General features: G+C 38.1%; 1 protein-coding gene across 6 annotated transcripts in view; it reads right to left on the bottom strand.

The window, feature by feature from the left end:
- Positions 1–470: 470 nt before the first annotated feature.
- Positions 471–27,569, bottom strand: part of PANK1 (pantothenate kinase 1) — a 47,167-nt gene continuing 20,068 nt past the window's right edge. For all 6 annotated transcript variants that reach the window (XM_065671883.1, XM_065671882.1, XM_065671880.1 and 3 more), the window contains 6 exons: positions 19,109–19,461; positions 10,590–10,843; positions 8,166–8,342; positions 7,638–7,761; positions 2,604–2,729; positions 471–1,991 (listed from right to left, as the gene is read on the bottom strand). In XM_065671883.1, the coding sequence (XP_065527955.1) occupies positions 1,932–1,991; positions 2,604–2,729; positions 7,638–7,761; positions 8,166–8,342; positions 10,590–10,843; positions 19,109–19,444 (1,077 nt within the window). In that variant the 5' untranslated portion in view covers positions 19,445–19,461 and the 3' untranslated portion in view covers positions 471–1,931. The remainder of the gene's footprint in view (positions 1,992–2,603; positions 2,730–7,637; positions 7,762–8,165; positions 8,343–10,589; positions 10,844–19,108; positions 19,462–27,569) is intronic.

Genomic DNA, 27,569 nt, shown 5'->3' on the forward strand with positions numbered 1-27,569 from the left:
CACTGCTTTAGCAAAGCATATTTACATTGTCGATGTTATGCTTCCCTCTACTGTTTATCTTAAGAAATGCAGTTACCTCTTAACATTCTGAAGTCTTCCTTAAAAAGTCCCAACATATAAACCAATCAGCTGCAGGCAAGAATCACCAAGTAAGCTTAATGAAAGTTTCATTTTTAACACGAGATAAAGGAGGCACTGAGCAGAACTATCCCCACTTACCTCAAGCTCAATGTTAGATGAAATATCAACTACAACATGCTATTAGTCTCGTGTTGTAGTTTACAGTCTATGAAAGAGTCAACTTCAAGCAGGCAAAAAGCTTCATAGACCAAAGCAATGTAACAAAGAGTAAAAAAAAAAAATCTGTCAAGAACCAAAGAATTATCATGGAGATAACTAGTTCTGTGACAAAACAGTGTTATGCATTTCACATCACTGATTTCAAGAAATGAATACCACAGAAACACTAAAACAGTCAAAACAGTAGTGGTCTTTATTTCCATCAGACAAGTTAACACTTTTGTCGATATTAATTTATTTCAGCATTTGGGAGAAATTAATGACTATTAAAAAAAAGTGAAATAAACCCTCTTCCAAAAATATACTGGATAATACATGTGTCTGAATTTTATACTGTTCCTCTGATGAGCCCTTTACATTATGTGATATCACATACAGTTTTTGCAAGACAAAAATTATGGACTGTTTTTCACCTTCTGACTTGTGAGCCCTCATGGTGTCCAAGAACAGCAACTTTATACATGCTATGCAGCAACCTAATGACATAGGTTTCAAAAGGGTCTCAATTTAACTGGGAAAAAATATACTCTAGAGAAGTCCACAAATCAAAAAAAGTAGAAAATACTGTATTGGAAAACTCACTCAAGTCTTAGTGTCCTGGAGGGAAAGTTTACCTCAGCTTAAAAACAGAAAATACATTAGTCAGTATTTTGCTAATTTTAGAAACTGGGCCTTGAATAATGCAATTATCAGTTGTTTTTGATTAAGAACAAGTTTAAAATTGCAGACTACAGAAAATTCTTCACATAAATGAAAACAAACTCCTCCCTTTGTCATCTAACACCAAGTATGTACCATATAAATAACATCTGTACTACAGTACTCCTCGTATAGATCAGAGATTTTCAACAGGAACAGGATTTCATTTTAGCGTCAAGCAAATAATTAAGATATTAGTTCACATCTTGTTTAAAGTTTTTAACATAGAGGAGAATTAGTCCTGCAAAACCAGTTAGCACTCTGTTCCTGCTGCAAGTCATGACTACTGAAAACATTATAATCTTAAACCCCCTGCCCCACCATGTTTTCTCACAGTCTTGCCAAGAAACCCATGTAGCCACAGAAAGTTTGTCTATTTATTTTCTGGGGGGAGCAGGGAATATGTTAAATAAGAAAGTGTCTCATCTAATGAGGAAAGGAAAGGCAAACAAAATCAATGACTAGTTTTCGCAGTAAAATGCATCAGCTTTGTAGTTTCATTTGAAACCAAGAACAAATCATGAAACGTCATGAAAATAAGATAAAAAAATCTCCTAGAGTGATTACTAAATGAAGTTATAATTACCACACTAATCAGTAAACCCCAGAAGAAAAGCAGATGACTCATATCATAGGTTCTATATTAAACAGTATCTGCTTTTTAAAATAAATCCATAAAATCTGTATGTTTGGCCGCTTTGCACATTTTTCCTCTAAAAAATACAGTGTACAGAAAAAAATTCTCATTATTCCCAGTATGAATTCTTAAGTATAAGCTCAAAACCCAGAAGTTAAAGATCAGCTAAAAGAATTTTAAATTATTTACAAATCCAGCAGGTAGAACTACCATAATGGCTTCATTCCCATCCTTGTAGTGGCTTTCACTCTTATCCAGCAGCATCTGCAGTAGGAACCTCCTTCAGACAGCTTCATCACTGATCTTCTGTCATTTTAAGCAATTCTAGAAGAGCCCCAACAGCTCCAAAATAACCCTTTAAACAAGGCAAAGGCAAAACAAAACCAATCAAATCCCAAAATAAGACATAAGCATGAACATGTGAAGTCTTCAGTTCTGTTAAGGCAATTTAAAGACCTTTCTTATAAGACTGCTGTGCCAAGTATTTACTTTAATATGATCTTGTTTAGGTCAAAGAAAAGGCCTTATACCATGAGACATCTCACACAGTTGTCCAAAATCGTCAAAAAAGTAGGAACTACAGAACCACTATAATGATGCTGGACTGAAATAGGGCAATTTCCATTATGAACACATCCATCTGATATTCATCCCAAAATTATGCTTAAAAAATTAGTTCTAGTTCAGATTTACATACCAGACCATGCAAAAGAACACTGCTGGTAACTAGGGTCAGAGAGCAAAAATAAGAGATGTGCAGTGTTTAGCAACAAATACCACAAGATTAGCGATCAAGCCAGGGAGTTAACAAGGGATATTTTCAAATTAATTTTTAATTGTACTGATGCTGAATTTAAGTTTGTGCATTCACTTCAAAGCAGTAGCATTGAAACTCTCCCCTTTAACTTCACCAAGAACCACAAGATTTTTGGAGTTACAAAGAAAAGTTTGACATGTATTTCCTTACCTCGTGTTCCAAAAACAGAGCTTTCAGCTGTCCCTTGGACCAATAATCCATTGCATATGCTAGCACCTTCATAGAAATCATATTAATTCTGAGAAAGTTGCCAACAAAAACCACCTTGTCGATGTTCTGTAAAATTGAAAAGCAGACCAGAAAATTTATATTCAGATGCATTATTTGCCTCATCCAACATGTACTTCTACCTCCACTATAAACGGGAATTTTAGGTAACATTTAAATTCTCCCGACTGAAAGTTAATTACAGTGCCTGACTGCTAAGTAGAGATTTTGCAAGAGAAAAAAAAAAAAAAAAAAAAGAGTTACCCAAAGAAAGTGAGAGGCTGGTATCACAGATGGTGAATACGGTGAATGTTTGCTTAAAAGCTCGTGGCCATCCCAACATGAACAGGGTTAGGAGTGTCTTGTTGTATTTTGGGGGGTGGAGGGGTTGTGTTTGGGTTTTTTAGGGGGTGTGGGGGGGGGTGTAGGAAGGTTATATTTCAATCATATATGACTATGACATGGCTGCACTGAAGACATCTTTCCCCCATTTGTTAAATGAGGCAACTTTTCAGTGATCACTATGATTATTAAATCCAGATGGACAACCTCTGAAGGGTATCCAAGAAGGATTACATTACAGATGGGAAGAAGCATCTTTCATTATCTATTATCTAGACTTTGGTTCCATTTTCAAAAAGCAAGTGAAACATGGCCAACATGATATTTGAATATATTGCATTCCTTTGTTTCAAAGCCCAACTTGTACTCAATTTTCATACAGAAGCTTTAAGATTTTTGAACAATCAGCACTACACTGCCAGTAAGAAAGCCACACACTATCATTACCTGTACGCACATCAGCGCATGTAAGCAACAGTTCTGGTACTTAAGCAATAACCATAACTATCTTCTCAAGCCCCCTTTTGCCTGCTATACACAAAAACATACTTGCATTTTGAATCGGTGCACCATATGATGTTCACCATACAGTAAAATTTGTCTAGAAGACTCAGTAGGAGGCCATAAGGCCATCCTGGAGATAAGCTTTTACAGGAGTCCTGAAGGAGCTCTACAAATGTGTCTTCAAGAATCCTCTGCTGAAAATTACCATCAAAAATCTGCACAGGCTAGAATTACCAAGTGCTGCTTCTTTATGTTCATTGAGCTCTATAAAGCCCAACACTTGGCTCTGCAGCAATTACTCTCCCTGCAGACCACAGTTTTATCATGTCCAGTACTGTGCATGTGACATAGCACAGAGAACATCCTCACTTGAATACTCAGTATTGGAGAGTGTTAATAGCCAGACGCAATCATTCATTCATCCAGTCTCTGATGACTGATTTACATGTCTGATTGTTCTCAAACCAAACATCAATACAAACTTTAAATAATTCAGGTTTAGAGTCATCTATCCCCATAGACTCTGCAGCCACAGAAAACGCATTCATACTTCTTCATGGGACCTTTTATGACTGAAAGTAAGAACTTCTTAATTTTCAATAGGCTGCTATTAAACAGGGCCGAGAGCACTTTGCATCCTCTGACAAGGCAGTTTTGTCTCTGAAGTAATTTCTGACAAAGGAGGGACATGTAACCAATTAATCGCCTATAATACAATGCCATCAAATTTATTAGAATCTACATTTGGATTTCATTTTCATGAATTTGTATTTTTTGCTGAATTCACCCAAGCTACTGTTACCAAAAATCCAACACTGAATACCTCCCACTGCGTACAGAAATCACTGAAAGTTTTAAATTTAAAAATACTAGTCACACCTACTAGAATAGCAGAGTACATATCAACATGCAAATTTTGTATCAATTTCATTTTCCAACATTGCTTGACTTCACTAGGTTAAAAATTATGCTAAAAGTTTTCTAGTTTGAACAGAACTAAAACCAGCTTTGCCATATTTCAGGAGTCAAAAAATGAAGAAATGCTACTTTCATCTCCTAAGGGAGTCTTGCCAATTTACTTTTAAATTGTTCACTGCTGAAACATTCAAAGCTGAAAGAAAGGAGTCTTAAACTGATGAACTGATGGTGATGAAATCACTAAGCTAACTAAATTACAACATCATGGAAAAAACTCTTTCATTTTGTAAGGTCTTGCTAACTTGTTCAACTACCCTACAGAAGAAAGCTATAATATAGCTTCAATATAGTATACATGCATATTTCCAATATAATTGAATAGCAGAATCTGTATCAAAGATGCAATAAGAAACACCCTCCTACACATGTTTTTGCAAGAAGCCTCATTCAGATGCAACTTACATGTTCTGCTAGTAAGAAAAGTATAAACCGGGGAGATTGGTTTCCTTTATGCAGTTCTGCTGTGCCTAAGATAGACTGTTTCAAATGATGTGCAGCCAAATGGTTCCAGACTATGGAATTTTTCTACCCCACTGCCAACTTTGTGCAAGCGAACTTTGCTTTGAAGTTCTGCAGACAAAGTATTTCATTTATTCCCCAGCCTCATTTTTTTCTGCACATATGCAAGTAATTTTCAACACAATATTAAAGCTGCAAGCATTGAAAAAAACCCCCCAAAACACACACTCACCCCCCCATCCAACAAACAAACAAACCAACCAAAAACAAAACAAAAAAACAACCCCCAAACAACAAACTAAAACCAACTTATCAAAACTCATGCTTCAGGACATAAATTGATTTTGACAACTTAAAAGTGAGCTTTACCATAACCCTAATCTAATACAGAAAAACTCCACAAAAGAATATACCATATTTGACTGCTTTTTTAATCTCTTATTTAGGCATTACATTCATCAAGCTTGGTGAGAGTAAGAGCCGTATCACCCAAAAGCAATTTTGGTGTCTAGATTATTTAGAAAACAGTAGCATTACTTCCCCCAGCCCCTGAGAGCAAGCTCTCTGGAGATCAGTTTACTTGCAATGATATATCATGTTTGAATTTTTTAACAGTATGTAAAGCTACTAAATGAAGGTTTCATTCTCTAAAGCTTCAAAATAACTTAGCACATGTGTTGGAGAAATTACACTTTGACATTGTCGGCAAAATGAAGAATGTTTTACATATCAATCTACATTCCTCCACAAAATTCTGTGGATCATGTTCAGTTTTTAAGTAAGCCCACCCACAAAATAAAGATGTTAGGAACTTTTTCACAGTGACTCAGAAGCATTAGTTTCATTAGTAGCCCATTTCCTCCTCTGAATGCATCACATGTAGTTCCCTGCTGCAACTCTCCATGCTTTGATAGCCCTGTACAATGCTGCTTGAACTCCATGCCACAAGGCAACACTGTAAAGAAGCTGAAAGCAAAGAGAACACTGAAAGAGAATCATCCTGACTGAAAGAGTCAAATTGCCAAAAAAATAATGTCTGTAGCCACTCTTCACGAAGAAGGGAGGTTATCAGTGGCATTTGATAGAGGCAGACACTAAGATCTGTCCTGTTCAATATATTTTAAAAGTGCTCTACAGAGGAATATAAGCGACAAACATAACAAGTATTGGCATATAAAGATATTCAGGAGAGTCAGGATAAAAAATTAATGGCACAGCAATGCTGAAGAGACACACAGTGGCCAAGGAATAAAATAACAGATTAAGTTTAAGTTAAAAAAATGTGAAATGACACAAATGGAAGGGGCAAAAGAGAGAGACTTCAGTATTCAGACACAGCGATACGCTCCAAATTAGCTACCCCCAATCAAGACTGTGGAGGGACTGTGGATGGTTTCCTAGAAGTGAAATCCATGGTCACAAAAAACAAATATTAAGAACTGTTAGTAGAGTAACTCAGAACACTAAATTTATCAGTATGTCATCACACAAATTCACTGTGCAAACACACTCCGAATACTGCATGAAGATCTGATCCTTCAATCTCCAAATCAGAACCATAAAATACTAAGAAGATAAAATAGTAGGTGGAAAGGCCTAGAGGGAGATGTGGTAAAGGTTTATTAAAAACCAAAACCAAACCCCACCAAATGCAATATTTGCTATTTCTCATAAAACAAAAAGCTAGATAGGACCCAATAAAGTAATCAGATGGCAGTTTGGTGAGTCTCTTGGGTTTGTTTTGTTGGGGTTTTGGAGGGCTCTGTGGGTGTATTGTTGATTAAAAAAAACCGAACTAGAAGCACCTTCTTCTAAACACAGAATGCTGTGGAGCTCAAGGTATTAAAGAGATTTGAAAAATTAATTGAGAGCAGATAAAGATTAATTACCACATAATAGTAAAGGATGCAATCTGCAGCTGAAAACAAGTGCCTAAAGCACTTGGGGCTTTTTTTGTTTGGTTTGGTGGTGTTTTTTTGTTTGGTTGGTTGTGGGTTTTTGGGTTTGGGGTTTTTTTTTGAGTTTTGTTTGGTCTGAATTTTTTCCAGGGGTGTTATTTTTCTGGCTTTTGGTTTTCTTTTTTTGGGGGGGGTGGTGTTTTTTAAACTGCTAGAAGCTGGAAAGGTGTATGAATGGAATAATCCATCTCTAGCTGTTATTCTAAAGAAAATAGGAGTTTGATAGGAGTTTGAGGCAGGATAATAAACTATCTTTTTATTCTTTCTGACCCAATGCAATGGATCTCATATCTAAACATTTAAAACAATATGCAATTTAAACCCATCATCCTACTGAAAGCAGTGAAACAAAATACTATTAAAAAAAATAAGTATCTGTCATGGGTAAGACAATAACTACGAGGTAATTGGGAGTATTAATTTTGATTACAAAGGTGTTAATACGCTACGTATTACATACAGCTTGAGAGCAACTGAACAGCTCTAGGCATCAATGGTTCAAGGAGATCTTTACATTCAACCTTTCCCCTTTTCTCCCTAACTTTGAAGCTTAAAGTACCCTACACCTTGCATCAAAGCATACACATAACACAGTTAGGACACCACGTTAAACATATGTGTATTTCCCAAGGCCAGCTACACACCTGCTATATCACCAATTTGCATTTTCGCATTCTGATAATCTTACCATGTTGTTTGTAAAGGTTTTAAGCTCATAGTAAATATACTATCTTACCTCATTCAATGCGCACATGCGAGCAATAGAACCTATGTTGTTGGTGATGGTGACCAAAGTAGCTCTAGCCAAGTCCTCTTTCCTGATGGAATCTCTCTTTTCTTTACTCATCATATGACCAAAGCTGTGTAAGGAAGATTATTCCTTTTTAATATGAGTTATTCAGGAGTGCTAAAAGCCCTTAGAAATTTTATCATTTAGTAAGCTTTGCTTGGATTTGATATCCATTGATTTGAGACAGACCTGAAATGTGAAAAGGGATCTCATTGGAAAGGCACAACAATGAGCAAAGACATGTCTAAAATAACTGGAATTTAAATTGAAGCAAACTACACCAAGCACTGCTTACACCTGCTTAAAAAAAAATAAAAAAGGAAGTAGGTGAGAGATCTAAGGGCGAACAACATGATACATTCAGAGTGACATTTCCACATGGGCCTAGTACATAGTTCAGGGATTACACACTCAGCTCAGCATACACAGTAAGTTTCCCAAGGAACTCCTAAAACCAGCTCAACTAACACATACCTTGAGGCTACAGCAGACCCTTGAAGGCCGAACCGCTCATAGTCTCCTCCGTAAATATCCTTCACCAGCTTATCCACATTGGTGCTGTCTCCTTTCGCAGCCATTTCTAGCGCTTCTTCAAATGTCTCACAGCCAGTCAGCAGACAGCACAAGCCCAGGAACGTTCCTCCTCCAAGACTAAAAAAGCACAGTTCCTTCAGACCAGCAGCTTGAACCAACTTTTACAACAGCTCTTCAGACTCCTGTTTGCAACACGGTCTACACAGCTACCAACCGTAACTTATAACTCTTCCTTCAGAGCAGCGAAGACAGACACCCTGAATTAAGTTTCTGTTTAACACAGATGTAGTCCAGCATGGTTTTAACTGAACTGCTCTTAAATCCTTAATATTTAAATCAGAAAAATGATACTAAATAAAGGGTTAGCTGAGAATAAAGTCCAATCCAACAGTGCAGATGTCAGCTATTTGTAGCACTCTAGCAAGTTGTCCTTGTGCAAGAATAATTGGCCAGCAGATCACTTAAGACAGTGATGAAAGAATAAACAGAGATCAAAGCTAAATATCTACACAAGGGTAGGCAGCCAAGACAGATCTTGTCCCCCTAACCACTGGCAGGAAGCAGTCTGCTTGGTTCCTGTTCAGAGTAAGGCTAGCATCAGCTGTTAACACCTCAGCCCTCTGAAGGGCTCTTCTTTGAGAAGAAATCAGTCACTTTAACATCTTGCACAGGCTCAAGTACAATATTTACTGACTACATAAATCTAGCAGATTGGTAACTCATTCATAAAAATTCTACTTTGGACTCTAGTCTTAACAGACATGAACTTCAACTTACTAACCTCTACGTCCTTCCTCATTCTTTCTTAACCCTTGAGAAAGCTAGCTTATTTGCACTGATCACAGTCACACCAACTGTAGCCACTTTAAACAAGAGGGCCAGTGAGACACACGCGTGCACTTCACAAGAAAGTACGTGTGGTCAGATAGGAACACCATTTAGTCAGAACATATCTAGCAGCACTGTAATATATTCAGTATCTGACCAGTAGCAAGCTCTGTACACCAGCCACAAGACAGTACTTATTTCATCATCTACAGTAAGTCAGCAACCTACTGCAGTCATGTTTTTCCTTTTGTAGTAGAAAGGTGGAAAGCACATGTACAGATACCAAAAGTGCTAGCTTGAAAAACAATCAGAATTGCAAGAAAACCGATGCCTCTTCCATTCAATTTGTGTTCATCTGTATCGTAAACAGAAAAACAGCTCATGGCTACCATGGCGGCAAAGATATGCCCTAGATAAGCCAACAGAAGACACATAGGCAGTCATGTGCACTATATAGGAAAAGCTTTATTTTACGTACCATGCACTGAAGAACAGAATGCAATTTGGAAGAGACTACAGCAAATCCAAAAAGATTCTTTGGTGGTTGTTTTGAAATGGGACTTTTTTATTTAGGTTTCAATTTTGGTGGTTTGTTTTTAAGATTACAAGATTACTAAAAATGAGGTGTATCAATTTAGCTTGCATGTATGAAAAAAAGTGGGTCAGATTTATAGATATTTTTACTACTACTCTGGACACATTTGTAACCACGTGGTTTCCTATAAGTAAGCATGACTGCCACCTCTATAGTCTGAACATAAACATGCCTAAGGCTGGTTTTTGGCCTTGAGAAAAAAATTCTGCATCCACACTACTGAAAACCTGAAATCCTAAACAGAGCAGTTACATCTAAATTTATTACTGAATGTAGCCCAGAGACAATTTCAACTCAGCTGTACCTTTCAAATCATTTCAGAGAGCACTAGCTAAGGCGGGCTAAAATCACACTAAGGACAAAGTAAGAATAGAGACAATCAGGTTATAGTCTTTACATGCTGGCACTTCTTAATCTACCAGCATGGTCCAAAGACTAGTGCAATCGGTAAGGAAACAAGAAATCTAGTGAGATCCCTCTGCCAATATCCAGTAGTACCAGGTAATTCTACAAAGTTTTCCTATATCCTGGATTCATCCTAACTACTAAGCAAGAGGTTATTGTTTAACCCCAAAATTTTTCTTTCACTGCTCTGGCTGTTCTGGGGGATCAAAGCAGGGGAAAGAAGATTCATTTACCAGGACAGCTTTATTTCGGTAGTTCACAGCAAGAGACAGAATGTAGGTAAGAATACCAAGAAGAGACTAAGACAGCTCTAAAGTTGAACGGAGCAATGATTTCCCTGATATAGACACCATCCCCCCCCCCCCCCCCCCCCCCGAAGGAATCCTAGGATATTTCCAGCCTTGGTACTGGTGGGCTTTTAAAAGAAATAAAAAGACAAGCACAATTTGGGGCTGCACCTACTAGTCACACTGATTGGTTCTATCTGTCCAATTAGTACAGAAAACAGAATTAAAAGAACATGGAATTAAATTTACCTGGATCCTGTGACTCTCTTATAGTTGTCCTTAGAATAAACAGCTAGGATGCTGACTCCTGAGCCTATGTTAACCAGCAGCATAGGATATGGATTATCAAGGCAGTAAGGTTTTTTCTGGCACTGTTCAGGATCTGTTGGATTTTCAAAATAATAGCACTCTGGTTGGCCATTGAAACCAACAGAATCAACATAAAGGAGGCCCTGGATCAAACAGTCCAATTCATCCAGTTTATGAAGCTGTAGATCAGCAATCTGGAAAACAGCAACAGGAAATTAATAAACAAACACTTCCTAGTATGATACAACACTGAGAAGGACAAAAGGCTCTGCTGAAGCACTTTGATCACTTTAATAGTAACACATTATGCTAAACAGTACAAAGATCTGTGTAAGCATGAAGTCCAAAATAAAAAGTTTGTTATCCGCCCAACAATGGGCACCTCCCAAAACAATGACATGCTGCACAGTAACATCGCCTAGTTCCTTTGCCTTTGAGACATTCCTCACTCTGCAAGCAGGAAACACTCCCTGACATACTCCCCCCCACCCCCGGTACTCTGGAGCAATAGATTTCTTTCCCCTTATCCCATGCCAAAGGGAGCTGTGTTCTGCAGCTTTTGGACAGGATGCAAAGTGCTATAACTTATCATTCAACTACATTTCCCAGCAATTCAATGAAATCTTCAATAGAAACTTTAAGAGCAAGAAACTCCAGTTAAAGAAGATAATTAAAGCCTTACAAAGTGCACATTTATGTTAATATGCATTAAATATGCAGTGGGTTATGCTTATATGATCTGATGTTTTCCAAGTATGCATCACCAGTAATCTAAGAGAGCTATTTTTATTAATTATGATGAACATTATAATATGACTCATTAAAAAAAAAAAAAAAGAGGATTCCCCGTGTTTAGTGAAAAACGATGTAAAAAAACTCCACAACCAACCAAAATATACTGTCAGGCCCGTGCCCCCGGCAAAATGTTCACAGAAATATAACTGTGACAGAAGGCAGAAAAACAATTATAAGAGCTTCAAAGGACATTCCCTCTGAGATCTCTCAGGTCATCTGTGATTGTATTTAAGCAGACGTGCCTACTTGCCATAGCATTCTGTTTACTAGAATTAGAAATCGCATCCCTTTCTTGAAATAGGATACAGTGACAATCTGTTTAGAAAGTCGCCTTTCCAGATGACATTGAGGTTTGACTTGTGTTAGGGACAGCAGAGGGAGGGAGAAAAAAAAATAAAATAGTAGCTGTCCATCCAAACCCTGCGGTCATTTGTACCCCAAAAGTAGGTCTTACCCAACTCCACTTTCTAGCAGAAAAAGCTACAGGGTATTAGGAACAAAAGGAAGTTGTAAGCAGAAAGCTGCTCTCAAACATTTGCATATTTCAGGATGTTTTTATAACAGCTAATGGAGGAGATTTACAAGGCTAACCACCTCCTATTTTTAATTCTGGAAGCTATATTAAGTCACTATAAAGCAGCAAGATATTTCTGTGGAACTGGCACGGTCAATAGGTTACATTCTTTTGAGCTATTCAAATCTCTCCCCCTGTTTTTTCTCTATTTGAGCACAGCTCTAACTTGCCTTAACTGAAAGCCATTCTATTCTTTGTATTTGCCTTTTTGTTACACTTGCTAATCCTCAAACCCTGGAACCACAGAAAAGAAGTAAAACCAAAAAACACCAAACCAGCATCTCAAAGACCATAATATAGATCCAGTTATTCATACGACAACAGAGGAAGGTGGAGATAATGTCTTTTTAAGTATTTCCTGCTGCAACTTTTAAATCCATTTGTTTGGGTTTTTTTAATAATTTTCATTTATTATGAAATAATTTTCATTTATTACCACATGGCTACAAAAATGACAAGCACAGAAGCACAGCATAAAAGACTTAAACCATTTAGCCAACAAATAAAAAGAATAAACACAAATCGGGAGAAAAGGTTTTTAAAGAAACATTATGAAAATCTTTAGGCTGCTTCGCAAATATCATGTATTTCAGCAATTTCTTGCTGTTGGACTGACAGGAAAAGCTCCAATCAAGAGATACACAATACAAGGCATTAACATAATAAATGCTTCATGCACTATCTTTCACAGTGGACGCTGTGAGCCCAATGAGTCATCACTTGTTAGAGGATTTGTTTTCTTAAAAAAACAAGTAGCACAAAGTTAATAAAAATAAGGAAAGATTCTACACTAACCATGATCTCTCTCTAGCTTATGTGCTGTATATTCGATTTCCTCATCTTACTGTGTAAGCTACATGCAGCATGACCAAACATGACCTAGTACAGATACAGCATGCATAAACATGCTATGAACCAGAATCCTGCTATATAAAAACAAGTCAGTAGTAGATTTAAAGCCCCTACTGTCAAAATCTCCATTGTCCCATAAGCCAAACACACAGCCACAAGCTGCTTTTGTCTCATCCATGTTATACCTTTACAAATAGGTAAGCATCAGCGAGAGACAGAAGCCAGCAATACAAATCTAAAGGAAAACATTTCTGGTGTCAATGAAAAAACACAGACAAAATCCTGGTTTCTACAAAGTCTCCAGTAAGCCCACCAATCCTGTAAGGACAGAACAAAAAACCCTAATCAAAGGTTCTTTTTCAAGCACTAAGCATAGCAGTTTTATTAGGTCCAGCCCTCCATGTAAAAAAAAGACATCTGTTCTGCTTTTTATAGCTCTGTGCTATATTTAACAGCTGATATACTGTAAGCAGAAAAGCCTTGTGATTGCTTTCTTTCATGTATGATGTCCATAGCAGACAGAAAAGCTATTTTCCTGCATTGTTGCAGCAGTCTGGTTTTCATTTTTGGGAGGAGCAAGACTGGCATCAGCATTTCAATGTCAACCCACCTTCATTCAGAGAACCATGAATTCTGCAGCTACTAGACCTCTGAGGCTCCAAACAGCCCAGCCCAGTGAACGACCACTGCTCACTTCTGAACACAAATGAGGGCATAGTTGCAAGAAATGCAGTAACCCAGTCTTGCAAAAGAAGGCGTGATAAAACAAGGGTCACAGTTCCCAAGACTTTTCCCTGTATATATAACTGCCTTTTCTTTATTATTTGTGTTTTTGCTCAAGCAGCAAAACTGCACCACAAAATAGATGTGCCTGTAAACATGGTAACTGGTGTGTGATTAGGCAAATGGTTAGGGTGTTTTCTGGTGCCACGACCTGACCTACCACAGTCTACTAGTCCACATCTTTCAGTTGTTCAAACTGCTGCTTCTTGTAGGAACAAAAGCTTAGGAGCAAAAATACAGAACAAAAACAGGAGCTGTGTGTAGAAGCATGTTTTAATGTTATGGGTTTTTTTTTGTTTTTCTTACAGCTTTTTACAAAATGCATTTGCAGATAGCTTGCAGCCCTTTCCAAGCCTTAATGTGAGGGCAGAGAGCATGATGGTTAACTTATCCTACTTTGTACTCCTGTAACTATGTGCCTCTCCAGAAAAGATTTATGTCAGAAAGTTGTGCTGTGCAAGTAAGAGCCAAAGAACAAAGCAGCATACAAGACCCTGGAGGGAAAATTTATGATGGTTATAGGAAAATCATGTGTACATTTCTTATAAGACCAATTTTTCTGCACTACAGAAATTCCTCTTTATTTTAGACTGCTTTTTAAATACTGACAGAAGGGAAAGAACAGAACACTTTGGACCTCTCACCAAACTCTTCAGCACCATCAAAAGGAGGGACTTGGGACTTCAACCACGCTTACAAGCAGGTGCAACGCAGCAAGGAAGCAGTTAACACATCTATGCACCCTAACAGATCAACACTGGTGTACAGACATCTTTTTCAATGAAATTCCAGCCCAAGATTTCACTCAGTTTGAATTTTCAGGTACCAAGTAGTGATGAGCATAGAAATGTCCAAACCTAGATGCAGAAAGGAGTTCATCTGTCTCTTGGACTTCCAATCAGACACATGATTTTTTTTTCTTCCTGTAAGAAACTGTTAGGAACTAACATCTTGGAAGTTTTTAAATACCAATTACAACAGCCTCATTTAGTATACCACTGGGGCTTTTATATGCCTTCTGGGCATTGTGCCAGTTTTTATTTCTTATAATAGCTTACAGCCTAGCTTTTCCTTCCATCTCCCTCCCACTACGGATCCTCCACTTTCATAAAGACTTACTTTTCTTCCTTTAGATTTTTATTGTCTTTACCTCAACTGCTAAACCTGGGGTACTACCCCAGCTGATTCCGTACCCTGAGGCTGGGAAATAGCCACTCACATTCAAACAAGACAAAGTCTAATGCAAATAAAGGGTAAGCCCAACACTTGCTGAGGCATAAAAAAGCACACTAGTCTGGGATCTTCTGCAGAGAATCTGCCCTCTTGCCCAGCTAAGTGTAAGAATCTCTTCCCTCTCTTGGCAGGTAAGAGATGCACATTACTTCTCCCCACTCCTACTGAACAGTTTTCCAGCAATTGGTGGGAAGTCCAGTGGTGGTAAGAGAAGTTATCATGCTTGTTTCACCCATTCTCCAGATGCAGCTTTCAGCTCCAGCCCAGTCTACACACTACAAGCCAGCACCTATGGCCTGAGCAGCAGCACTCAGCCTCCTCCAAGCAAGTGAGGTGCAACAAGATTTTTGAGTGACTTACACTAACCTAGAGTTACATAGCTTACTCGTCCTACAACACAGGACAGTAAAATTTCTATAGGTGTTCAGTAAAGGAATACAAAGATCCCACTGCAATAGAGAGGAATTTTGCAGCAGAGCACGTTTAGGCAAAAGTCTGATAACCCTCATCCCCCATGTATCCTTTACATTGAGCTGCTTTAAAAAACTGAATGACAGCTTAATAATTTATTCCTCATTACATTAACAGCATGCTTTTGCACAAGTAATGTGACAGAGGAGCCACAAAGTATAAAGAGATTTTTATTACAGGTATATAAGCATATATATTCCTTATTTTTACAGAACTGATGTCACTTAAGCATTTACAAAATATGTAAGGTAACAGTATGTAACTGGGCAAAGATTATCAGAATTAGGTGACATATCAACATACTCATCTATGTTTTAACACCACTATTACCTGAAAGTAAAGTCATAAAGACATAAAAACCAGTTATTCAGAAAGGAAGGAAGAAAAAACAAACAAAACCCAACAACAAACAAACCAAATCAAAACAAAAACCTACTCTAAGCTGGAAACAGTCCTTCAGTGCATTACTTACTGATGTTGTTCAATGACTATAACCATACGGTTGGTAAAAATGATTTCTGTGGTTCAGTTTAATGGACAGAGTGTTTTCCTACTTCTAGGGGAAGCATTCAGATCTTAAGAATGAATTAAATGATTTGCCAGGCTACTGATTGTTATTGCTGGCAGCTACCACGCAGTTCATAGAGACTTCTCCAGGTTTCCTACTATCCAACACTGTGGATCACATAAGAAGGAGGTCAGATGGCTAAACCTAGCTATCTTTGTAGATTTAGTTGCCTTTCTATGGCACGTAAGACAGGCTTAAGGTAAACAGAAAACACCTCCCTATTTTATTTTGCAATACACAAAAGAGATATCTAGACCAAACCTATTTAACTCATTTAGGGATTTGAAATTAGACACTGGAACAGGTGAGTAACAACAGGGTGCTTGCTTGTTTGTCTATTTTAAGGAGAAAAAGTTGCTGTTATTTTAGAAGGATTCCTTATTTGGGATTTGAATGCTGTTTTGCAGTATGTTGGATGATTTGTCCTAAACCTATGCAATCCTGAAAGTCCCATATGCATTTAGAAATACCATAAAAGACAAATAACTTAAAAGCATGTACAAGGAAAAATCAAGAGCCAGAACAAAAGCATGTGATCTATTATCAGTTTCATGAGTTTCATAACATTTAGTCAAAATTTTTCATGAAATTATCAACATTCACAAATGTACTGTCATTTTTCCACATGACTTCCAAGTAACAGAAACAGGAATATTTAAAGTCTCTTCCATATAAGGCATTATACAATACTGAATCCTGCAACAGAAGGACTTGGCACGTACTCTCCACTTCAGCAGGTGCATTAGTGATCAAATATTTGAAACAGACATTTCAATGCTTTGAAAGAGCAATCCTGAAGCTGTTGTCCAATGTCAATTTACAGTCAGCAGAACACACTGAGATAGGCAGGTGCTGTTACAATGGCTAACGAAGTGTGACAATTTAAGTGCTAATACCCAGGATACTCAGCCCTTCGAGAGAGATGAAGCAAGCAAGCCTTCATGTAATGGATAGTATTGTGCTTCTGTAATACTCTATGGGTATTACAGTGAGCCAACAAATAATTCCTATAAAGGAAGGTGTGGAGCTGGGTAGCTGTAAGAAGAGATGTCCAAAGCACTCAGTTGTGAGTGCACTTCACTGTCTGCTACAAAACATCCCAGCCAGCTTTTATGATGTTTTCCTTAAACTACCTCTAAGGTGTTGCAGCACACAGAATGTTAACCAACACTGCAGTGATGTGGGATTCACACTTAAGTCCACCAGTAATTTGCTACATGACCTCATATCTTTGTACAATACCTAGCAAAACAGCCCCAACTTCAATTACGGCTTCCAGTGCTACATTAATTATATTGCAACAGAGATTACAGAGTTGTCCCTCACTGTAAGCTTCATATTTATACTAGATAAAGCCAAAGCTATGGAGAGAAATGCCAAGCTGTGATAGCCACCAGGTAACTTCCAGTTCAATTCTACTGCTGGGGGAGCAAGGGACATGAACTTCCTTGTCAAGTAAGCAACTCTAGCTTCTAGTACAATTTATAGGAGAGAGGAATTTGGGAAGACTGACCATTCCAAAGGGATAGTCTTCAAGTGAAGTGACTCTTCAGAAAGTCTCAAAGCGACCTCCCATTGTTACCAGAGAACATGACCTGAATCATTCCCCAGACACATGGAAGGATGCTTGGAAACCTGAACTGATACCATGCTGACTAGCACTAGAATTAACCTCCTTAATGTGGTGCCAACATACTTACACATTGTGAGACAAACTAAAACTCAGGAGGACTCATCATCAGCAGACCCTAACATGAGGGACTTGCAATCAGCCTAAAGGACAAGAAATTTGTGACTAGCAGCGGACTACTACAGCAATTCAAAAATTTGCTAGTACTTCATTAGACTAATTGCTTCCATGTCACAAGTTTACTGAAGATGATTATACAACACTGTAACAGCTGCGATTCATGTTGATCTTCAGCATTCTCTCTCCCCCTTAGGATCCTGGTCATTTGTTAGGTGAGGGGTATTCACAAAGAAAAAGCCTCTTGCACTGCAGGAATAGATGCTTGGAGTTAAACATGAAGAACACAAAGCCAAGGACTGCACTCAACTGCAGTTTCTGAATCGGTATGATAGCTCCCTAGACTGAAGCAGAGAGAGAAAAGGAACTGATGTAACCTATCATACCCAGCAGCCACCCCTCACCCTCAAGATCAGGTCAAAAGTTAGGGACATAAATATCAGACCTGTCTGTCAAGTAAATCATTCACATTAACCTTAGTGAGATTGCTCTGGTGCTGGCAGATTACTCATTCTTTTACAGAAAATAAATGGAGATATGCTCCAGTTGATACACATACACAACAGGCAACTGTCTTTCAAATGACTAGTTCTAATACAGTTTGTACAATGGCTCTCTATGCCTCTGTCACCACAATCAATTTCTGCAGTGCACTCAGTGAAGTCATTTGGGAGCCAGGACTACTGCTGAAGTTTACGCAAACAGCAGCATCCCAATACATCAGATTTACATCACCTTCTGGAGTACCTACAGAAGTTATTTTTAACTTCTAGGAGATCTGGGACCCCATAGTCTCATGAACTGCTTTTCTTCATAATGTACTCCCAGAACTGAAATCAAAACCTAGGCTGCTACTGTTAAGTAAGCATGGTTTTCTGTTTAAGTTTGGCTTCACGTTTGGTCAAGTTTCTGTTTAATGTTTGGTTTCATGGTTTTTGTTTTCTGGGAGGTTTACTGTTAAGTAAACCTTGGACCATGCTTGGTCTTCCAGGTTCTTGACTCATGTCTGCTTGAATATCAGTACAAGGGGAAGGAAACCTCAACCTAATCTCCAGCCTGCATGGCTTCATTTCTGGTTTTCTGATAGATATCCAGTTTGAAAAGAGCACCTGTAGTCTCAGCTTCTAGGTTGTCATAACACACTCTCAGTTGATTATGAAGTATCTGATCATCACAGCTATACTCTAAAAAAAAAAAAAAACCACCCTAATTTACTAAAGATATCTTGCACAGTTAATACTTAGTAGAATACCCTCTTCTTGTCCCCTCCATGATCTCAGCAATTCCACTAATTAACAAATGTGAATTAACTCTGCTAGTCTTAAACCAGTTAGGATGGACTTACAAAACAAGTTTTCTCTGCAAATTCTTACAGGACTCCTACAATTTTTTCCCCAAAGTACTTCCCACTGAACCCCTATGAACCATTCACATACCGTTCTAAAGTCTTCCTCGAACTTGTAAGCTCCACCTCCTGTGGCACAGAGTGTAGTGTGCAAACTGGAGAAATTCTTTTCACTACCCATCTGTATGAACCTGTGCATGGCAGAGCTGGGAAAGCGGATGAAGTGCAGGTTTCCTTTCCGTCCACACATAGTCAAATTTTTCAGTTCAAGATGGACATCACGAATACCAGTTTTACCATATGCTGTATTGGAGGTCAAGTATTTCCTAATGCTTTTCAGATTTTCCACCTCTTCCTGCTCCTCTTCTGCAGTTATGTCCTTAGGTTCAAAGTAGACCAGTTTAACCAATGTTCCACCGATATCCATTCCAAACCATGGAAATGCTATGGATGAGGAAAGAGAGAAAGTCATTATAAATATAGAGGTTACCCATATCTCTTAAAGCATTTGCTGAAGGACAATTTAGTGAAGTCACAATGACCTCAGTTAAGAAAAAGAATAAAGAAAATCTCAAGATACTCTTCTCTGGAGAAGTGGGTTTTAATAAAATGAAAATATTTTTCCCAGGAAAATATTTATTCCTCAGACAGCACCTCACGACAGAGCACATTTACTGCATTTCACTCAATTGACTCCTGGCACCAACTGTTAGAATAGACTAAGGAGGGGAGGAGAAAGAAACAACCAAACAGGAGAACAAGATTTCTCAAGTCACACTGCCACTGCATAACATCTACAATTGCCTTTTTAAGGCCAGATGAATTTCCACTGTCAGAAGGCTCTGTCTGAGCAGCAATACTCCCATTATACTGGGAGTCTCCAGACTTCAACCCACCAGAACTAGCAGCTCTGTTGGAACTACACTACTTGTATGTATTAGCAGAAAGAGAGTAAGATATTTTAAGTTCCATGTTTACCACTGACAATTGTTTTGAGAAAATACTAAACATACCCTTTGCTGTATGCGTTAGGCTATCATACAACTATACAAGAAATGCCACTATTTGTTTCTCAGCATATGTGTATTTGCCACAGCCAGCCTAGATCAACCAAAGCCTTCGTTCTGCTAATAGCAAGAGAAAATGAGTATGGAGAACACACAGGCATAAGATACTAACTCAATTAGATTTGTCTACCTGCTCTGCTTGTAAACACAAGCACACATTTCAAATCGTAGGCCAAGAAACTTTATAAAGCAGTAAGAGGTGAGAATATAAAATCTACATACAGGTACTGCAAAAGAAGGCAGCTAGTAATGTTTCTAGAGAAATGAAATTAAAAGTATTGAGCATGTGGCTTAACATCTAAGATATATATCTAAAATAGGAGTCACATAATCACTTTGCTGCTTTTAGGGACAATCAGGCAGACTTGCTAGAAATGAGATTCTACCAGCTAGGGCATCCCAACTTAGTGTTGCTACGAACTCCAAACCATGAATACCATATACATTACCATATACATTACTGATTTTTCTGCCAGTGAACCTAAATGTAAGCAATCTGGGGCAAAGATTTTAACTAGCATAGGAGGTAATGATCACACAGTTTTCCTCACACAATCACAGATTACTATTAGGTTACTCAATGTCATGCTGAAAGGAGCTTAGAGTCTTTTACTTTTTACAAAGGTCTCAGCATCACTCTTGTCTGGCTGGCTAATTCAAACTTCAATTTCACAATTGTCAATACATTCCCCACCCCTAACCCAATCCTTAAATGTCAGATGTTTAAAAAGGTTATTTTGCTCCTTTGCTGTATGCCGACTAATTGAATCATCAGTTTCTCCCCCTTTCCCTAAGGAAAGGCAGACAAAATGCATAAACTCCCCTGAAGTAGCTTGCTTACTGTTCAGTTTTTCTAAAAGGACCTACTCATACCTGTTTTAACATCTAATTTCTTTTTCCATATCCTGCAAGCTGCAAGACACAAAGACACTGAAGTGAAGTCTAATTCGATGTTTGGGAAGATACATACTATTTGGGAAGATACATACTATGCAGATGAACAAGAGCTCCCTGAAACAGGAAAAATGTAAACCAGGTGTTTTTAAAATAGGCTGGTGGGTTTGTTTTTTTTTTGGGGGGGAGGGGGGTGGGGTGGGATTATCATGCACTATCCTGTAACTCAAACACTTTTGGAAGTACAAGGTAAACACTTAAGCAAGAGTGGTCTGGTCTACGCTACCAACACCATAATGCAGCAGAGCTCAGGATGCCAATTGCATTAGTGACTTTCACAAATCTTTATTTAAGCTGCTGAGAACTTTAATTACTTGTCCCACTGGAACAGTAAGTCTCCTCCTCAGATGTATCTTAACAATGTAGGCAGGAAGTTTAATTTTAAAAGCAGCATGGCTGGACTGTGTGATATAGAACCACCATGCAGCTAAATGTAAGCCAACTTCCAATATTCAACATCATGGGCATAAAATCTGCTACAATCTACCTGTACCAACAGTTGCTTTAAAGATACAGTGTAGATTTACTCTTTAAGAGAGGGAAGAAGCATTCCAGCCTCCTATCAAACACACATCCAACAATAAAAGCATTAAGTACTAACAGCTGAGAGCCCATAAATGACTGCCAAGACATTTATTTTATATCTTAATATTTTGAGGAGTCATAACTAAATCATTAACAAAGAATACGTGCTGCAGAAAACAGTCCTTGACTGAGGTACAGATAATGCTCACATTTAAAAATCAAGCAGAAATACCAAAACACTTTTTTGTTGTTGTTGATTCTTCTCTCTGTGAATCTAAGCTCCTTTCATTTTGTTGCAAGCCAGAGCTGCAGAAAGAAAAGAACTTAGGTCTTAGAACAGCAGTTTTCTTCAGCAAAAATAAAGAGCATAAGATCAGTCCACAACAACCAGTACTTTGGTTACACAGAACAACAGCTTAATTTTCTTCACAGTTTTTCACACCAGCTGTTTGTTGAACTCACTTGCAGCAAAGTTAGCTATTTTGACTGGTTGACCAATTAGGACAAAACCCAAGACTCAAAGCTCCTGACAAGTCTCACTGTAATTCATGTAACTTCCATAAAGCTGGAATGACAGTAGAAAGACTTCTGTATTCCAGTGATTATTTAAAAGATTTTTTCATTGCACCTTTTGTTACTATTGTCACATTCCAAAATGAAACGCACCACTGCAGTTCCGTCAGTTCTTTACAGTATATTTAGACACTCCACCTTAGCTGGTACATACACACTTCAACTTCCCTGACGCCACTGAATGCAGGGGTAATGGAAGCATACATGCAGGCTGCAACGTGTTCCTGAGTTCTGTCGCCTCCCTGAATACAGGCAGTAAGACAATACAGAGGTCACAAAACTTGTTAGGGCCCTCACTACTACAAACTGGGGATATGAAGAAAGAAATGTATTTGTGTTGATACAGTCTCCACAGACTTGAGGGAAAATTGTGGAGGTTTTTTAAGGGTTGTTCAGCTTTTTGTTTGTTTTAAACTGGAAATTCAGCATTTGATTGATAACCAGAAAAAACATTGAATAAAACTCAACATTTGCCGAGTTCTTAAAAGCCAGAAGAGCAAGGAGGGGAAAGTGAAATCCATCACATCCACATCTTAGGCTGATAAGTTACTCAGAATTGTGTGATTTACCATGAAGACTGGAGACACGGGATATGCTGCAGAGATGCCTTCACAGTGTAAAAAATGCACTTAACTAAAATTGTCTGGCAAGACTGTTACGAGCCAATTTCTCTCTTCTCAGCCGTCAGTACTGGATCAGTGCAACCTATTATTGTGTCAAAAACAGACCTATTCTACTGTATTGCTACACAGCAGTAGGTCATAAAAAGTAACAACACTATAAAATCTAAGTCCCATGGAACTGATACAGAAAGCATCAAGATGAATTACACATTCTTAAAAGTCTATCATAAATCAAAGACTTTACTAACTTTAAGAAAATTCTTTGTGCTAATAAGCTGCACCAACTACTTACTGATTTGTTATCTTGAGATAAAGATCTCCATTACTCCAAAATTTGCTGCACAAGCATGTGACAATGCAAACAGAAGGTATCAACAGCATTGCATAATTAGGTAATCTGATGCACACCAGCAGCTGTGCTATCTGGGGGAAAGGTTCGCTCATGAGAAATTCCATGACACATTTTACCTAGTTTCCGCACAAACTTTGAAGGGTATGAACCCAGAGAGCTACTCCTATAAGGCATTATTACATTCACAATTGAACACATTTGATTTTTAAAAACCCTGTCTTTAACACACAATGTAAGGAGGGGGGTGAGGGGTAAATACCAAATCACAACCTGCTCCACACGGACAGCTCAGGGGAAGCAAGAATGAAGAGGAACTCTTGAGTCCCTAAGTTACATCTCCCCTCCATTAAACAGGATAACCAAGAGTAATCCTTTTAAACAACCACAACATAAGGTTGGCTAAATCTTTTTACCCCTTAACTCTTAAAGGCTGCCTGAATCCTGCTGGTTAGAATTTTCTTCTCTCTACCTGGCTCCTAGATTTACTCATGACCAATTTGCATGAGTTTTATTCTTTTGCCAAAACTGTTTCAGCTTACACACCTCTTACAAGATATGTATTTCTTCAAATACAGGTACAGTATCTCCATTTTTTATTTTTTTTTTTACCAATAATTTGAATGGTGGTATCAATACTCTGATATCTTAGTCATACATATCTCAGATAAAATACCTTAGGTTCAGCTGCTTTTCTTCCTGGACACACACATGACGAAATCCTATTACTCCATTTACATTTCATCTGCATTGCTTGACAGTTTGATGATCTAAGAACTTCTCATTTTAATTGGAAGAGGCGAGAGAACACCAAAAATAATGACAGGGCAAGAGGAGATCAAAACAAGAGACACACGTAAGATGAGACAGCATTCTCCCAGCTTGTTAGCTGCTTTTTATTTTAAAAGCTGATAATAGCTTACTTTTTTTTTTTCAATCCCTCCTTCCTATTTTACACAGCTATTTTGAACAATCCAAATAAATTGTAAAATGGAAGCGTTTGTTTCCTTTGAACAAAAATAGAGTATGTATCTTAAAAATTAATTATATCTGCTTAGTAATGGAAGTTTCTTCAAAACTTACAAAGCTAGAGCTGAATAAATCATGCACATATATGAGGTGATGCCTTCCAGTTCATTTTCAGCAGCAAGGTCTTACGGAATGTCTACCTCCTCATCAGAAAAGGAAAGAAACAAACAAACAAACAAAAAAAAAAACCCACACAAAAACAAACCCAAAAAATGACAAACCTGGAAGCACAGAGCTGTTTGTTAAACAAGTGTGACTATCACATGCAAGTACTCGTATTATCACAAATTGATTTCTGAAGACAGCACTAAGAGACTAGGTCAACACCTAGCCTGTACAGCTTCATTAGAAAACTCTGAAAAATAAAACCCCAATTTGCAAAGCTACAAGAAGCAATGGTTAGCTACAGAGAATCTCATTCTTTAATCTAATAGCACCCAACCCAATGGAAGTGATAAGTTTAATTCTCCCATTCCTGTTGGAAATGCATTATCTAGTTGATAAATTGCATATGCAGTTTTAACTCATGGGATGTTGGACCACAACACACCAACTAGTTCAGTTTGTTATGACCAGTCCTATTCCTTCAGCAACCCTCACTTCCAACTACATTAAAAGCAGCTGGAGCCTAACTTTAAGAATTCCTTCAGGTCACATGCTTCTTAGGATTAAAAAGACTGGGGATATTCCAATGCCTCCGACAAAATTTCAGTAACTGGTATCATTGTATTTATTCACCACATCATACAGTAGCAAGATCAAAACCATTTTCCCACCTGTAGTCTTCACTAAAGCAGACTAGATAATCATAGCAATCCATATGCAACATCACAACATGTCAAAAAGCCTAGGTTTTCTTTCTTTTCTACCTGGCCTTAAGTGGTGCTACACAAGCATGTTGCAAACACCACATTGACAACCTCAATACTGGCCAAAAGCCTTCTTTACCATGAAGCTACAACTCGCAAGTGTTCAGAAATTATCCACGACAACTATATTCCTAATAGCTGGAAACAGTCACACTGCCTCAAAACACACATTCTTTGACCCCTAACAGTTACCACCTGACTTGGGGTGAGATAAGATACTAATAGGAATTGACCCCAAAGTTTTACACTAATTTAAGAAAAGCAATAGCATTAAGATGCCCAGCTGGCTTCTTCTCTATGTCTGATGTAGAATAACACTGTGAAGCACCAGTCTAGTTACTGGTGCTCTGAAATCTTTGTCCTCACTTGGCTACAGTGCTGTTTCAATAGGGATCGATGAAGGCACTTAACTGCTCTTTTTTTTTCTTCTGTTCAAAGATCACATTTAAACTGAACAACATGACAGTTTAGGAGGCTTTTGAAATTTGCAGAGTTCACACTTTTATTATCTTCTGGCATCATAACAGGTATTTTTCTGTGTTCATTATGCTGTGCTGCAGAAAGTTAATTGCAGACCTCAGTCTCACAAAGGTTTTGCACTAGTAATTTGAACCAGAAAACTGAAATAAGCCTAATATCCCTGATAACTCACCTAGTTCAGCTAAGGAAAACACAAAGCAAAGACAAGCTTCTCAGCAGAAGCCAAGTCAAAAAGAATATAAACTGGTACTCAGATCCATTCTCACCATACTCTAATCAGCAAAGCACACTGGTTTCACAGGGAATTTTCCTTTCTCAGAGGGAAAATAGACCTAGGAATATAGAACTCTACCTCATGCTGGCAGAAAGTAAAAGCGGTCAAGAAAACATATAAGGATTTAAAGGAATAATTGTTGCAGAAAGATAGGCTTCATTTGTTGAAATATTGGGAAATGCTAATTACCTCATTATCTTTTCCACAGCACAAAGCAAACCCCACAATCAATAGTGAAGTCTTACATGCCATGTGGCAACTGCTCTTCATTTTGCAATGTATCCTTAAACACAGAACAAACATTGGCAAAGGTCGGGATTAAATAAAAAAACCAGTAAAACGGGACTGTGTAGTATTCACTGGAGATGGATAGAGAGGAGAAGTTGAATATAATTTAATCATTGTTTTAAGCTGGTGACAGTCTGCTATCATATTTTCCTGCAGGACTAATAACTGCAAATTAGGTTTTTTCACAAAAACCAGTCATATAAATTAAAAAGTACAATAGCAGCAAGAATTCATGTCATTTATTTGGCAAAGAAAATGCCTACAGAATAGTTCTACAAAGCACTTCCCTCATCTGCTGTTTTCACTAAAGCCTCATTTCATTAAAACCCCACAATGAAGAGCTGCTTGTCACACATCCTGGGCAACACAGCCAGTCACTGATGCTCTTCACTCTGATGGGCTCTTTTACCCCTTCAAGATGGGAAGGAAATTACAAACTCCAGATTCTTTTTTACTCAAGTGATTCCATGAATCATAAAAGCCTTAAGCTTTGCTTCAAAGTACTTTTTACTGTTATGAAGAGTTTGATATGCAAGTGCTGACTCTTCCTAGCTACACCAAATCGAAATGTTAGTCCAAGTTCTGCAGTTTTTGTTGCTGAATGAAAGCGTGAAACTGGACAAAGGCTAACCCTGTTTGTGACAGAGAATGATTTGGTCATCAACATGTTAAATCTGGTAAATTAACTTCCAACAGGTACAGTACATGATTAATCAACACAGAGAACATTCTAAGGGAAACCGGTATGTGTAGCTCAGCAAAAACATTTAAAAAACTGGACAAGGTACTGGCTGTTAAGTAGACCTGTGAAAGCTGCAGCTCTCCAAGGCTGTTTCTAACTATTTTGCTCTGCTTATACAGAAAAGTTTTTTAAGTATTGAGTTCAAAAGAAAGAAAGAAAGAGATTCAGACCAGCTGAATGCACACTACTTCCTACTGAGTAGAAACATCTTTAAGTTTTGGCAGCGGGTAGCTGTGATCCTGACTATTCCTGATTACCCTTTCAGAACATGCTGAACTTTTAACAAAGAAGCAAACATTTGTTGGTTTTATTGGAAGGGCTAGTGAGGTGGGAGTGCAAAGAAACAGAGTGCTTTCTCCAGTGGATCGTTTTACTTGTTGAGCTTACCATCAAACTATTCAATGGCTCCATACCTACCAGAAGTTAACTATGATCAAGAAAGTAAAAGATATTAATCAGCAAACTTTATACAGTTAAGAACATTACAAATATGGATGCCTGAGACTTTCAGCCTGAAAAAACACGGAAGGCAATTCACTAACACCTCCCAGATCAACTAACCAAAAGCCACAGGCAATGCTCAAAAGGAGCATATCACGGTTTTACCCTGTTGGCAATACACTTTTTCTCCAGCCTCCCTGTCAGAAAAACTCGCACTCAGCTCCCAGGTCTTCTTTTCTCTTAATTCTAACAGCGCGTGGGGAAGGCAAAGGAACATGAAGACCGCAGAGCCTTCCCACCACCCAAGCCACAGCAGCGCTTATGCTGACCCGGCCCGA

Source organism: Lathamus discolor, chromosome 3, assembly GCF_037157495.1.
Source record: "Lathamus discolor isolate bLatDis1 chromosome 3, bLatDis1.hap1, whole genome shotgun sequence".
NCBI classification, from domain to species: Eukaryota; Metazoa; Chordata; class Aves; order Psittaciformes; family Psittacidae; genus Lathamus; species Lathamus discolor.